We start from the raw sequence: 15406 nt of genomic DNA, 5'->3' as shown, positions 1-15406 counted from the left end.
AAAAAAAAAAAAAAAATTAGGTGAGCGTGGTGGCTTTTTTTTTTTGAGAAGAGAGTCTCTGTCGCCCACACTGAAGTGCAGTGGCAGGATCTTGGCTCACTGCAACCTCTGTCTCCCAGTTCAAACAATTCTCTCGCCTCAGCCTGGCAATTGGCTGAGACTATAAGCATGCGCCACCACACCCGGCTAATTTTTGTATTATTAGTAGAGAGGGGGTTTCACCATCTTGGCCAGGCTGGTCTCAAACTCCTGACCTTGTGATCTGCCCTCCTCAGCCTCTGAAAGTGCTGGGATTACAGGCATGAGCCACTGTGCCCTGCTAAAAAGCCTATGATTCTAACATCAGAAATCCTCCCACCTCAGCCTCCCATGTAGCTGGGACTATAGGCTCAGTGCCCCCACACCAAGCTAATTTTTGCATTTTGAATAGAGATGGCGTTTCACTATATTGTCCACCTGGGGCCATCCCTGTCTTCTTTTCTGTTATTTTTATTTTATTTATTTATTTTTTTGAGACTGAGTCTCGCTCTGTCTCAGGCTGGAGTGCAGAGACATGATCTTGGCTCACTACAACCTCCAACTCCTGGGTTCAAGCGATTCTCCTGCCTCAGCCTCCCAAGTAGCTGGGACTACAGGTGTGAGCCACCATGCCCTGCTATTTTTTTTTTTATTTTTAGTATAGATGGGATTTCACCATGTTAGCTAGGCTGCTCTGGAGCTCCTAATCTCAAGTAATCTGCCTGCCTCCGCCCTCCGAAGTGCTGAGATTACAGGTGTGAGTCACCGTGCCTGGCCTATTCCTGTTTTCTTAATGCTTCTCTCTCCCACTGGGCCGTGACTGCCTCTAAAGCAGAGATGTGTCCATTTTTATTATTATTGTATGTCCAGGGCTGGGCACAAAGTGCAACACATGGTAGGGACATGAAAGGATGGGAACAGTGGCTGATACCTGTAATCCCAGCACTTTGGGAGGCAGAGGCAGTAAGATAGCTTGAGGCCAGGAGTTGGAGACCAGCCTTGGCAACACAGCGGGACCCCATCTGTATGAAAAAAAAAAAAAATTGACAGTTCAATGTCACCTCTGATAAGCCATCCCTGACCACCCCTGTTACTCTGTAGCCCCATGTCCTGCTTTATTTTTCTCCAAAGCATTTATCATCCCTGGGTTTATATTTATTTCTCTTTGGGTTTTTCTCACTGGATCGTAAACTCCATGAGGACAGGGCTTTGTCGATTTTACTCAATACCCTATTTTACAACATCCCTATTGCTGGGATCTCAGTATGCACTCCTTAAATATTTGCAGAATTTAAGTGCCTCATAAGTGACCACGTGGGCAACGCCTTAACCCGCGCCATTTTTGGGGCTAGGATTGGTTGGACCCTCCGTCACGTGACACGCAGTCGCCGGACCGCCTTTGAGTCTCGTGAGATACTTTTGGGCCCAGGCTCCGCGGAAGAGGTACTGCGCAGGCGTGGGGGTGGGGGTCTGCGCACGCGCAGAAGCACGCCGGGCGTGCTGCAGGCTGAGGTTGGTGGCGCGCGGTGTCGGCGGGCGGTTGGCGTGAGCGGGACTTGAGCTGAGGCAGGAAGAGCCGGCGCCATGGTGGAGAAGGAGGAGGCTGGCGGCGGCATCAGCGAGGAGGAGGCGGCGCAGTATGACCGGCAGATCCGCCTGTGGGGACTGGAGGCCCAGAAACGGTCAGCGCCGGCGCGGCTTGAGGCGCCGAGGGTCTGGAGGGGGCGTCTGGTGAGGCGTTTGCGGCCCAGAAGGAGCGGGAAGGTGTGATTTGAAGGGAGGAGGCGGAAATTATGTGCTCCGGGATCGTCTCGCTCCTGAGGGAACTGGAGGAGTTGATTGGGGATGTTTCTGGAAGGTCTAGGAAGTGGTTGGGAGGGCCGTTCCGAAGGATGGGAGCTCTGAAGGGGGCGTTGGGAAGTCCTGAGAGAGCGGGAGAATTCAAACTCAGGAAATCCGAGGCCCGAAAGCGGTGATTGTGGGATTTAGGTCGCGGATAGGGAATAAGACGGGCTGGGGTCCGTGGAAGGGGTGAGGTGAGGGACATAGTTCATTCATTCGATGGTGTGGGACCCGGTTCCGTGCTGGATACGGGGGAGACTGGACTGGCCCACCGGGCCGACGGGAGCTTACATTCTTGTGGGTTCTCAGGGGCGGGCCAGTCTGAAAGAATGCGGGTTTTGAGGAGTTTTGGAGCAAGTTATGTCAAATAGGAATCTTGAGAGGCTCGGAGACTCTGGAGGGGGACGGCAGTAGGCTCCCAAAAAGGTTGCTTGTGTCTGGTATGGGGCTGTGCCTTGGTAAGACAGGAGACATAGTTTGGGCATTGTGGAGTAGCTTAGGGATGGCGTTTTCTTTTCTTTTCTTTTCTCTTTTCGACGGAGTCTCTCCCTGTCGCCCAGGCTGGAGTGCAGTGGCGCGATCTCAGCTCACTGCAAGCTCCGCCTCACGGATTCAAGCGATTCTCCTGCCTCAGCCTCCCAAGTAGCTGGGATTATAGGGGCCCGCCACCACGTCCGGCTAATTTTTGTATTTTTAGTAGACACGGGGTTTCGCCATGTTGACCGGACTGGTCTCGAACTGCTGACCTCAAGTGATCCACCCCCCTCGGCCTCCCGAAGTGCTGGGATTACAGGAGTGAGCCACCGCACCAAGACATCTTTTGTTTTGTGCAGTTGGGCGATCTCGTCTCACTGCAGCCTCTGGCCTCCCAGGTTCAAGACTTCCTCTCACCTCAGTCTTCATAGCTGGGATTACAGGCTCACGGCACCACACCCGGCTAATGTTTGTATTTTTAGTAGACAGGTTTTCACCATGTTGGCCAGGCTGCTCTGGAACTCCGGACCTCAAGTGATCTGCCCGCCACAGCCTCCCAAAGTGCTGGGATTACAGACTTGAGCCACTGTGCCCGGCTTTTTTTTTTTTTTCCCCTCTCTGTCGCCCAGGCTGGAGTGCAGTGATGGGATCACAGCTCACTGTAGCCTCGACCTCCAAGGCTCAAGTGATATTTCCTCTTAAGCCTCCCAAGTAGCTGGGACTACAGGTGCGCCCCACCACATCATCCGACTAATTATTGTATATTTTTTTTTTTTGTAAGATGGGGTTTTGCCACGTTGCCCAGACTGGTCTTGAACTCCCAAGCTCAAGCAATCCTTGGCCTCAAGAGATCTCCCCCCAACTCAGACTCCTAAAATGCTGGGACTACAGGCCTGAGCCACCATGCCTGGCCTCACTGATCAATATTTTTACTTAACCGGGATGCAGTGGCTCACACCTGTAATCCCAGCACTTTGGGAGGCTGAGTTGAGGGGAGGGATTTCTTGAGTCCAGGAGTTTGAGACCAGCCTGGGTAATGTTGCCAAACCCAGTCTCTACAAAAATACAAAAATTAGTCAGGCATGGCAGCGTGAGTTTATAGTCCCAGCTAGTCTGGAGGTTGAGGTGGGAGCATCACCTGAGCCCCCAGGAGGCGGAGGTTGCAGTGAGCTGTGATCGCGCCACTACACCCCAGCCTGGGCGACAGAGTGAGGAGGCCCTGTCTCAAAAAAAAAAAAAAAAAATTCCACAAATGTGTACATATGTGTCAGTCATTAAAGGATGGTGAAGTGGGAGGGTTGTTTTGATAGGTTGGCTGGGGAAGGGCTCTGAAGAGGTAACATTGAGCCTCTTATGAAGGGAAAAAGCCTTGTGATCATCTAGGAGAACTTTCCTAGCAGAGAGAACAGCAAGTGCAAATGCCCAGAGGCCCAGGCGTGATCGTCAAATTAGAGAAATAAGGTGGCAAGAACCAAATGAGTTGAGTAGCTTTTATTCTAAGTGTGTGGGGAAACCTGTTGGAGTGTTTTGAGTATGGGAGTAACATGATCTGTGGTTGTTTTGTTTTGTTTTTTTGAGATGGAGTCTCGCTCTGTCGCCCAGCTTGGAGTGCAATGGCTCAGTCTTGGCTCACTGCAACCACCGCCTGCCAGGTTCAAGCGATTCTCCTGCCTCAACCTCCTGAGTAGCTGGGACTATAGGCGCGTGCCACCACACCCGGCTAATCTTGTGTATTTTTAGTAGAGACAGGGTTTCACTGTGTTAGCCAGGATGGTCTCCATCTCCTGACCTCGTGATCCGCCTGCCTTGGCCTCCTAAAGTGCTGGGATTACAGGCGTGAGCCACTGTGCCTGGCCTGGTTTTTGTTTCCATTCCTGGCAGAAATGGAAGTAAAGATTCTGGCTGGACTATTGCAGTAATCCATTTGAGACAAAAAATATTGGTGGCTTGAAACTCAAGAGAAGAGGTCAAATATATATATTCTGGATATATATATTTTGAAGGTAGAAGAGGGAACAGGATTTGGGGCAGAAATCCAGTATGACACCACTGTTTTTCGCTTGAGCACCTGGAATGATGGAATTGCCATTTTGAAAGATATGGGGAACTGTAGGTTTGGTGGGGTCAGGGAAAAGTCAGTTCTCTTTTGGGTTTCAGATTTTTTTTTTTTTTTTTTTGAGACGGAGTCTCCTTCTGGCCTGGACTGGAGTGCAGTGGCATTATCTCGGCTCACTGCAAGCTCCGCCTCCCAGGTTCACACCATTCTTCTGCCTCATCCTTCTGAGTAGCCAGGACTACAGGCACCCTGCTCGGCTTTTTTTTTTGTTTGTTTGTATTTTTAGTAGAGATAGGGTTTCACTGTGTTAGCCAGGATGGTCTCGATCTCCTGACCTTGTGATCCACCTGCCTCGATCTCCCAAAGTGCTGGAATTACAGACATGAGCCACCGTGCCCTGCCCAGATTTTTTTTTTATACAACTAAGTAGAAATATGTGAGGGGTTGAGTTCAGAGGTAAAATTTGGGTGATGGTGGGCATTGTGTGAGTACGGTGTATAGAATTAATAGAGGGGTTGGGGAAGCAGACACGTCAGGAGAATTTAGTTTGAGGGGGTGGGAGCTTTCAGGAGGTTTTAGAGTGTGCAGTGGTGGGATGGGAATTACCTCAGGCTCATTTCAGATCTGTGGGGTCTTTGATGGGGTCGGGGGATGTCATCATGAGGCATTAACATTAGTGGGAAGGTTGAAGGCACCTGGAATAGATTGAGAATTAAGTGATGAGAATATGCCTCTGGACATAGGTGGGCTGCATTGATTTTAGGGACTGTTATTTTCTGGATGGAGTGGAAAGAGGGTTTATGTGAGTTGGAGGAAACTTTGAGGAAGCTTGGGGTGTTATGAGGTCCTAAAGGGTTGGGGAGGGGATTTTAAGGTCCTGGAAGGGTTAATCGAAGGGGTTTGTGGCAGTAGATAGTTTTGTTTGAAGTGGGGCAAAGTTGGTGAGATTTAAACTGGAATGTAGTTAGGGAACTTTCAGAGGGATAGGGATGATTTTTCTGAGAAGCAGTGAAGAATGCATGGGTGGCCTCTGAGTGGTAGATGACCTAAGGGACAAGTCAAGGTCAGGGCATGGAATTTGTGGGAGGTGGGAATTATTCTGAGGGAGTGGAGCTAACTGAATTTGGTGGAGAACTTGAAAAGGACTGGCTGGGGGTTGTAGGAGGGAGGGAAGAGGTTATTTCTAATTTGTATTCTTATTTTTAGACAGTCTTAGAGAGTTTATTAAAGTGTTTTTATGTCCATTTTCAGGGGAGTCTTTAAGAAATTAAATATTTTTTTGTGTGAGTACATAGTAGGTGTATATATTTTGGGAGTATGTGAGATACTTTGATACAGGCATACAATGAGTAATAATCACATGAGGGTAAATGGGGTATTCACCACCTTAAGCATTTATCCTTTGTGTTACAGACAATCCAATTATATTCTTTTAGTTACTTTGAAATGTACAACAAAGTATTGTTGACTAGTCACCCTGTTATGCTATCAAATAACAGATCTTATTCATTGTATTTAATTATATTTTTGTACCCATTAGTCATCCCTCCTTCCCCTCCAGCCCCCACTATCCTTCCTAGCCTCTGGTAACCATCAGTCTACTATCTGCATAAGTTCAATTGTTTTAATTTTTTTTTTAGTTCCCACAAATAAGTGAGAGCGTGCAAAGTTTTTCTTTCTATGCCTGACTTATTTCACTTAACATGATAACCTCCAGTTCCTTCCATGTTGTTGTAAATGACAGGATCTCATTCCTTTTTTTTTTTGTAGGCAGGGTCTCCTTCTGTTGTCCAGACTAGAGTGCAGTGGTGTGATCACAGCTCACTTCAGCCTTGACCTCTTGGGCGCAGGTGATCCTCCCACCTCAGCCTCCCAGTAGTTGTGACTACACCAATGTGCCACAAGCCCAGCCAATATTTTAGTAGAGGTGGGGTTTCACCAGGCTAGTCTCGGGCTCCTGGGCTCAAATAATCCTCCTGCCTCCCTTAAAAGTGCTGGGATTAGAGGCGTGAACCGCCATGCCCAGCCTTTGTACCACAATTTCTTTCTCTTTCTTTCTTTCTTTCTTTCTTTCTTTCTTTCTTTCTTTTTCTCTCTCTCTCTCTCTCTCTCTCTCTCTCTCTCTCTCTCCCCCCCTCCCTCCCTCCCTCCTCTCTCTCTCTTCTCTTCTCCCCTCCCTCCTCCTCCCTTCCTCTTCTCTCTCCTCTCGCTCTCTTTTTTTTTTTTTTTTTTTTTTTGCAGACAAGGACACTCTGTTGCCCAGGCTGGAGTGCAGTGGGCCATCAGTGGCAGCAATCTCGCTCATGCAAGTCCGCCGCCCAGGTTCCTGCCATTCTTCTGCCTCAGCCTCCCGAGTAGCTGGGACACAGGCGCCCGCCACCCGCCACCGCACCCGGCTAATTTTTTGTATTTTTATAGTAGAGACGGGGTTTCACCTTGTTAACCAGGATGGTCTCCATCTCCTGACCCCGTGATCTGCCTGCCTCGGCCTCCCAAAGTATTGGGATTACAGGCGTGAGCCACTGCGCCTGGCCTTTTTTCTTTTTTGAGACAGAGTCTCCCCCTGTCGCCCAGGCTGGAGTGCAGTGGCGCAGTCTCGGCTCACTGCAAGTTCCGCCTCCTGGGTTCACCCCATTCTCCCACCTCAGGCTTTAGAGTAGCTGAGACTACAAGCGCCCGCCACCACGCCCGGCTAATTTTTGTATTTTTAGTAAAGACGGGGTTTCACCTTGTTAGCCAGGATGGTCTTGATCTCCTGACCTCATGTACCACAATTTCTTTCTTCCTTTTTTTTTTTTTTTTTGAGACGAAGTCTCGCTCTGTCGCCCCAGGCTGGAGTGCAGTGGCAAGAGCTCGGTTCACTGCAAGCTCCGCCTCCCGGGTTCATGCCATTCTCTGGCCTCAGCCTCCCGAGTAGCTGGGACTACAGGCGCCAGCCACCACGCCCGGCTAATTTTTTGTATTTTTAGTAGAGACGGGGTTTCCCCGTGGTCTTGATCTCCTGACCTCGTTATCCCGCCGCCTCGGCCTCCCAAGTGTACCACTATTTATTTATCCATTTGTCTTTTGATAGACACATGGGTTGCTTTCAAATCTTGGCTATTGTGAAGAGTGCTGTAATAAACATGGGAGTGCAGATACTTTTTTTTTTTTTCAGACCAAGTCTCGCTCTGTCGCCCAGGCTAGAGGGCAGTAGCATGATCTCCGCCCAGTACAACCTCCTCCTCCCAGGTTCAAGCGATTTTCCTGTCTCAGCCTCTCGAATAGCTGGGATTACAGGCACCTGCCACCACGCCTGGCTAATTTTTGTATTTTTAGTAGAGATGGGGTTTACTATGTTGGCCAGGCTGGTCTCAAACTCCTGGCCTCAAGTGATTGGCCCTCCTTGGCCTCCCAAAGTGTTGGGATTACAGGCGTGAGCCACCACACCAGGCCTGATTGATTTTCATGTGGGTATATACCTAGCAGTGGGATTGCATTTTCACCTGAGTCTTGTCTTTTCCTTTTTCTTTTTTTGAGATGGAGTTTCACTTTTGTTGCCCAGGCTGGAGTGCAATGGTGCAATCTCAGCTCACCACAACCCCTGCCTCCTGAGTTCAAGCAATTCTCCTGCTTCAGCCTCCCGAGTAGCTGGCATTACAGGCATGTGCCACCACGCCCGGTGTAAAATTTTGTATTTTAGTAGAGACGGAATTCCTCCATGTTGGTCAGGCTGTGAACTCCTGATCTCAGGTGATCCACCCACCTTGGCCTCCCAAAGTTCTGGGATTACAGGCTTGAGCCACAGCTCCCAGCCTTCACCTGAGTCTTACAGCAGCTCTCTGGAGTAGGAAGGACAGTGATTTCCTTCTCTGTTCAGATGAGGAAGGAGGCTCCACAGAGCAAACTGACTTGCCTCTAAGAGGGCTCTAGGTGAGATAGGAGAACTCTGGAGACTGGAGTTCCTTTATGAAATGGAAGCCCTGAAAATATGCAGACTGATAAGATGTACAAATTGTAGGGCATTGTATAAGACAGTTGTCCTAGTTTTCTTCCAAAAGTCAGTTTCATGGGAAAAACAAGTGAAGGGACTGTTGTAGATTAAAAGAGAGTAAAGGCCATCGTGGTAACTCAGCCTGTAATCCCAGGACTTTGAAAGGCTGAGGTGGGTGGATCACCTGAGGTCAGGAGTTCGAGACTAGCCTGGCCAACATGGTGAAACCCCGTCTCTACTAAAAATACAAAAAAAATTAGCCGAGTGTGGTGGTGGGTGCCTGTAATCCCAGTTACTTGGGAGGCAGAGGCAGGAGAATCACTTGAACCCAGGAGGCGGAGGTTGCAGTGAGCTGAGGTAGTGCCATGGCACTCCAGCCTGGGTGACGAGCGAAACTCCGTCTCAAAAATAAATAAATAAATAAATAAACTAAAATGGAGTAAAGAAGCAGCTTCCCAGAGCAGATTTGGTTGCTTAAATTGAGGCCAAGTTTCTGGAGTTTTTATTGATATTTGACAATTACAACAAAAATTTTTTTTTTTTTTTTTTTTGAGACAGAGCCTCGCTCTGTTGCCCAGGCTGGAGTGCAGTGGCGCGATCTCGGCTCACCTCAAGCTCTGCCTCCTGGGTTCACGCCATTCTCCTGCCTCAGCCTCCCGAGTAGCTGGGACTACAGGCGCCCACCACCATGCCCAGCTAGTTTTTTGTATTTTTAGTAGAGACGGGGTTTCACCATGTTAACCAGGATGGTCTCAATCTCCTGACCTTGTGATCTCCCTGCCTCAGCCTCCCAAAGTGCTGGGATTACAGGCGTGAGCCACCACGCCAGCCTAATTTTTGTATATATTTTGTACATTTTGTACATTTTGTATACGGGTTTTCCCCATATTGGCCAGGCTGGTCTCAAACTCCTGACCTCAAGAGATCTGCCCGCCTCAGCTAATTTTGTGTATTTTTAGTAGAGACGGGGTTTCACCATATTAGCCAGGATGGTCTCCATCCCCTGACCTCGTGATCCTCCTGCCTTTGCCTCCCAAAGTGCTGGGATTACAGGCGTAAGTCGCTGCGCCTGGCACACCCAGCTAATTTTTTTTTTTTTTTTTTTGTACAGATGGAGTCTTACTTTATTGCCCAGGCTGGTTTCGAACTGATGGGCTCAAGTGATCCTCATGCCTTGCCTTCCCAAAGTGCTGGGATTACAGGTGTGACCCACTGCCTCCAGCCTGCTGTAGTTTTGTAGGAGAGAAATGATGGTGGCTCAAACTAGAGTGGTGGATGTGGAAGTCAAGGGAGGTAGATGGATGATGCTACCGTGAATGTGTATATTTTCTTTTTTTTTTTCCAGACGGAGTCTCGCTCTGTCGTCCAGGCTGGAGTGCAGTGGCGCGATCTCTGCTCACTGCAAGCTCCGCCTCCCGAGTTTACGCCATTCTCCTGCCTCAGCCTCCCGAGTACCTGGGACTACAGGCGCCCGCCACCACTCCCGGCTAATTTTTTTTTTTTTTTTTTGTATTTTTAGTAGAGATGGGGTTTTTACCATGTTAGCTAGGAGGGTCTCCGTCTCCTGACCTGTGATCCGCCTGCCTCGGCCTCCCAAAGTGCTGAGATTACAGGTGTGAGCCACTGCGGCCGGCCGAGTGTGTATCATTTTTGTGCCCATTTGGGTTTTTTTTTTTTTGAGAAGAAGTCTTGCTCTTTCGCCCAGGCTGAAGTGCAGTGGTGCGGTCTCGGCTCACTGCAACCTCTGCCTCCTGGGTTCAAGCGATTCTCCTGTTTCAGCCTCCCAAGTAGCTGCGATTACAGGTGCCTACCACCACGCCCGGCTAATTTTTTTTTTTTTTTTTTGCGACGGAGCCTCGCTCTGTGGCCCAGGGTGGAGTGCAGTGGCGCCATTTTGGCTCACTGCAAGCTCCGCCTTCCAGGTTCACGCCATTCTCCTGCGTCAGCCTCCTGAGTGGCTGGGACCACAGGCACCCGCCAGCGTGCCAGGCTAATTTTTTGTATTTTTAGTAGAGACAGGGTTTCACCGTGTTAGCCAGGATGGCCTCAATCTCTTGACCTCGTGATCTGCCCGCCTCGGCCTCCTAAAGTACTGGGATTACAGGTGTGAGCCACCGTGCCCAGCCCACGCCCGACTAATTTTTTAATTGTAGTAGAGATGGGTTTCACCATGTTGGCCAGGCTGGTCTCTAACTCCTGACCGCAGGTGATCTACCCACCTCGACCTCCCAAAGTGATGGGATTTGTAAACCCAGCACTTTGCGGGAGGCAGAGGCAGGAAGATTGCTTGAGCCCAGGAGTTAGAGATCAGCCTGGGCAACATAGTGAGACCCTGTGTCTACAAGAAAAAAACCAAATCCATAAATTAGCCAGGTGAAGTGGTGTGTACCTGTAGTCCCAGGACTCAGTAGACTGAGGTGGCATGATCACTTGAACCTAGGAGGTTGAGGCTGCAGTGAACCCCTCTTGCCACTGCCCTTCAGTCTGGTTTCACAGAATGAGACCCTGTTTCAATAAAACAAAACAAAACGTAAACATGATATTTGGTGTTGATGGCAGTTGAGTAATGAATTTTATTTTATTGTATTTTTTTCAGATAGAGTCTGTCACCCAGGATGGAGTGCAGTGGTGCAGTCCTGGCTCATTGACACCTCTGCCTCCTGGGTTCAAGTGATTCTTCTGCCTCAGCCTCCCAGATAGCTGGGATTACAGGTGCCTGCCATTAACACGCCCAGCTAACTTTTTTTTTTTTTAAAACAGAGGCTCATTTTTTTTTTTTGAGACGGAGTCTGGCTCTACCGCCCAGGCTGGAGTGCAGTGGCCGGATCTCAGCTCACTGCAAGCTCCGCCTCCTGGGTTTCCGCCATTCTCCTGCCTCAGCCTCCCGAGTAACTGGGAGTACAGGCGCCCACCACCTCGCCCGGCTAGTTTTTTTGTATTTTTTAGTAGAGACGGGGTTTCACCATGTTAGCCAGGATGGTCTCGATCTCCTGACCTCGTGATCCGCCCATCTCAGCCTCCCAAAGTGCTGGGATTACAGGCTTGAGCCACCGTGCCCGGCCTTATCTGCCCATCTTGACCTCCCAAAGTGCTTGGATTACAGGTGTGAATCACCGCACCTGGCCATAATTTTTTTTGTATTTTTAGTAGAGAGGGGGTTGGACAGGCTGGTCTCAAATTCCTGACCTCAGGTAATCCACTCATCTCAGCCTCCCAAAATGCTGGGATTACAGGCGTGAGTCACTGGGCCCAGCTGAGTAATGAATTTTAAAAAACTGCAGAACAGAGTCTGTAGAGCTATGTAGAAATGTAGGTCGTGGAGGAGATGTATTGTCAGGGACTTTTTATATGTAGCTGTTGCTGGAAGAGTTCGGGGAGGGGGAGTGCTTGCTAGTGTCGACTCAGCCATGATAAAAAAGGCTTTTTTGAGGAAATGGCATTGGAGTTGGGTTTTGAAGAGGAATGGCTTAGCTAGGCATTGAGAGGAAGAAATGGTGCATTTTGCGAGGGTGGAATGTTGTGATTAAATTTTATTTAATTTTTAATTAAATTAATAGCAAACTTATTAGCCAGCAGAACTTGAATTGTGTGAAACTATTCTTAGTTATTACTAAATCCTTTTCAGTATGAATAATACGTTTGCTGCAGAATTGTTAATGAGTTTGGTTACATGATGCAGCCCAAGATCTTGATGAGTTGTTTCATAATATATGATGTAAAGTCTGTATTTCCTTTTGAAATCTGAAAATTGTGATTCTGAAATACTTCTGGTTCAAGAGATTTCAGATAAGATATAGTGGATCTGTTCTGCTTCTTATTGACCTCAGACAAGCATTGGGATGGCCTGACCTCTGATTGCCTTTTTTCAGCCTCATCTTCTGTCACTTCACAGATTTAAAAGCTAAAACAAGGCCGGGCGTGGTGGCTCATGCTTGTAATCCCAGCACTTTGGGAGGCTGAAGTGGGTGGATTACTTGAGGTCAGGAGTTCGAGACCAGCCTGAACAACATGGTGAAACCCTGTCTCAACCAAAATACAAAACTAGCTGGGCGTGATGGCAGGTACCTGTAATCCCAGCTATTCGGGAGGCTGAGGCAGGAGAATTGCTTGAACCTGGGAGGTGGAAGTTGCAGTGAGCTGAGATCAGCCACTGTACTCCAGCCTGGGCAACAGAGCGAAACTCCTTCTTTAAAAAAACAAAAGGGGAGCCGGGCGCGGTGGCTCAAGCCTGTAATCCCAGCNGAAACTATTCTTAGTTATTACTAAATCCTTTTCAGTATGAATAATACGTTTGCTGCAGAATTGTTAATGAGTTTGGTTACATGATGCAGCCCAAGATCTTGATGAGTTGTTTCATAATATATGATGTAAAGTCTGTATTTCCTTTTTGAAATCTGAAAAATTGTGATTCTGAAATACTTCTGGTTCAAGAGATTTCAGATAAGATATAGTGGATCTGTTCTGCTTCTTATTGACCTCAGACAAGCATTGGGATGGCCTGACCTCTGATTGCCTTTTTTCAGCCTCATCTTCTGTCACTTCACAGATTTAAAAAGCTAAAAACAAGGCCGGGCGTGGTGGCTCATGCTTGTAATCCCAGCACTTTGGGAGGCTGAAGTGGGTGGATTACTTGAGGTCAGGAGTTCGAGACCAGCCTGAACAACATGGTGAAACCCTGTCTCAACCAAAAATACAAAAACTAGCTGGGCGTGATGGCAGGTACCTGTAATCCCAGCTATTCGGGAGGCTGAGGCAGGAGAATTGCTTGAACCTGGGAGGTGGAAGTTGCAGTGAGCTGAGATCAGCCACTGTACTCCAGCCTGGGCAACAGAGCGAAACTCCGTCTTTAAAAAAACAAAAGGGGAGCCGGGCGCGGTGGCTCAAGCCTGTAATCCCAGCACTTTGGGAGGCCGAGACGGGCGGATCACAAGGTCAGGAGATCGAGACCATCCTGGCGAACACAGTGAAACCCCGTCTCTACTAAAATACAAAAAAACTAGCCGGGCGAGGTGGCGGCGCCTGTAGTCCCAGCTACTTGGGAGGCCGAGGCAGGAGAATGGCGGGAACCCGGGAGGCGGAGCTTGCAGTGAGCTGAGACCCGGCCACTGCACTCCAGCCTGAGCGAGACTCCGCCTCAAAAAAACAAACAAACAAACAAACAAAAAACCAAAAGGGTAAAAACAATTCCTATGTACATCCGCTTTTCATGCCACTATGTGTTTTGCTTGTGTGTTATACTTAACTAGTGCCTCTTCTCAGGACCTCTTCTGCTGTCATACTAGTTTGAGCCACCATCATCCTCCCTTACCTTAACAGTGACATCTTCCTACCCCCGTGGCTTTCCATCATGCTTAGAAGAAAATCCAGAATCCTTCCATTGCATGTAAGAGCCTTCATGATGTGGCCCCTGGTTCCAGCTTTTCAGCCTGTCTGTCATTCCTGTCCCTAGAACATGCCAAGCACTCCTGCTTCAGGGCTTTTGCATTTGCTGTTTTCTCTATCTGGAATGTTCTGCTCCCAAATATCTGTGTGTTTGTCCTTTATTTCATTTTGATTTTTGCTTATATGGCATCTCCTCAGAAAGGCTTATATGATTTCTCTGTCTCAAATAGTGTTCTTCATCATTCTTGATTCTTGTCACATTTGATTTTCATCACTTTTTCACATAATATGTATCTATTTGTTTTTCTGTCTCCTACTTTTTCATGAGGGCAGGGACTGTGTCTTTCTGATTGACTGCCTTATTTCCATACCGTAGAAGGATACCTGGCATAGTAGGTACTCAATAAATATTTGTGGAATGAATTATTATGTGCAGTATGGATTGGAGCCTGTCTCTTTCCTAGATTTGAGGCATGATGCCTCAATGCAGTTAGAACCAAAATGATTTCTTTTTTTTTTTGAGACTGTCTCAATCTTGTTGCCCAGGCTGGAGAGCAGTGGCGTGATCTCGGCTTACTGCAACCTTCGCTTCATGGTTTCAAGTGATTCTCCTGCCTCAGACTCCCAAGTAGCTGAGATTAGAGGCGTCTGCCACTACACCCGGCTAAGTTTTGTATTTTAGTAGAGATGGGGTTTCACCACATTGGTCAGGCTGGTCTCAAACTCCTGACCTCAGGTGATCCTCCCATCTCAGCCTCACAAAGTACTGGGATTACAGGTGTGAGCCACCGTGCCTGGCAAACCAAAATGATTTGTGTATTTTTTGTTCTGTGATTCTGCAAGCTTACTGTTCTGTATTATCAGGTTAACAATGTTTGTCTTACAGACTGCGGGCCTCCCGGGTGCTTCTTGTCGGCATGAAAGGACTTGGGGCTGAAACTGCCAAGAATCTCATCTTGGCAGGAGTGAAAGGACTGACCATGCTGGATCACGAACAGGTGCGCTGTTGTCAGCTCATTCCTCCCCTGCTCTGGCTCCCCTTTCCAGTATGAAGACCTGCAGGTTTTGTGAGTTCCCACTTGTGCCTTAAGGGCTGTGAAAGGAGGGCTAACATTAATGAACCATTGCCTCTGGAGACTGAAGGTGCTATTATTGGGTTTGAATTCCAGCTCCACCACATCTAGCTGGATGAGGAGTGGAGACTCACATCCCCTCATTGAGCTTGCCTATCTGTAAAATGGGGTTAATAATATCTCCCTTGGTGGTTGCTTGTGAGGCATAGAGAAGTGTCTTTCCAATTTGTGCCTGAAAATGACCTGAGTGACTGAAAATGCAGAGTGGCCTGGAGGCTTTGTGGTGCCCTAGCTTTCACCCCTAGTGATTCTCATTTAGGTCTGAGATGAGCTCAGGAGTATGTGCATTTAAAAGGTATTTTAGGGCCGGACGCAGTGGCTCATGCCTGTAATCTCAACACTTTGGGAGGCTGAGGCAGGCAGATCATATGGGGTCAGTAGTTTGAGACTAGCCTGGCCAACATGGTGAAACCCTGTCTCTACTAAATATACAAAAATTAGCCAGGCATGTTGGTGTGCACCTGTAATCCCAGCTACTCGGGAGGCTGAGGCACAAAAATTGCTTGAAGTTGGGAGGTGGAGTTTGCA

General features: G+C 48.4%; 1 protein-coding gene across 3 annotated transcripts in view; it reads left to right on the top strand.

Annotated features, from left to right (window-relative positions):
• Positions 1–1483: 1483 nt before the first annotated feature.
• SAE1 (SUMO1 activating enzyme subunit 1) overlaps positions 1484–15406 on the top strand; it is an 88335-nt gene continuing 74412 nt past the window's right edge. Inside the window, exons 1-2 of one of the 3 annotated variants that reach the window (XM_017889425.1) lie at positions 1484–1700; positions 14632–14743. In XM_017889425.1, the coding sequence (XP_017744914.1) occupies positions 1603–1700; positions 14632–14743 (210 nt within the window). In that variant the 5' untranslated portion in view covers positions 1484–1602. Of the gene's footprint in view, positions 1701–1726; positions 1750–14631; positions 14744–15406 lie in introns of those variants that run through there. The other 2 variants (XM_017889419.1, XM_017889429.1) reach the window with 2 other exon arrangements.

The sequence above is a fragment of the Rhinopithecus bieti genome, unplaced genomic scaffold (assembly GCF_001698545.2).
Source record: "Rhinopithecus bieti isolate Rb0 unplaced genomic scaffold, ASM169854v2 scaffold_574, whole genome shotgun sequence".
Taxonomy (NCBI): domain Eukaryota; kingdom Metazoa; phylum Chordata; class Mammalia; order Primates; family Cercopithecidae; genus Rhinopithecus; species Rhinopithecus bieti.
This window is presented reverse-complemented; position numbering and strand designations above follow the sequence as displayed.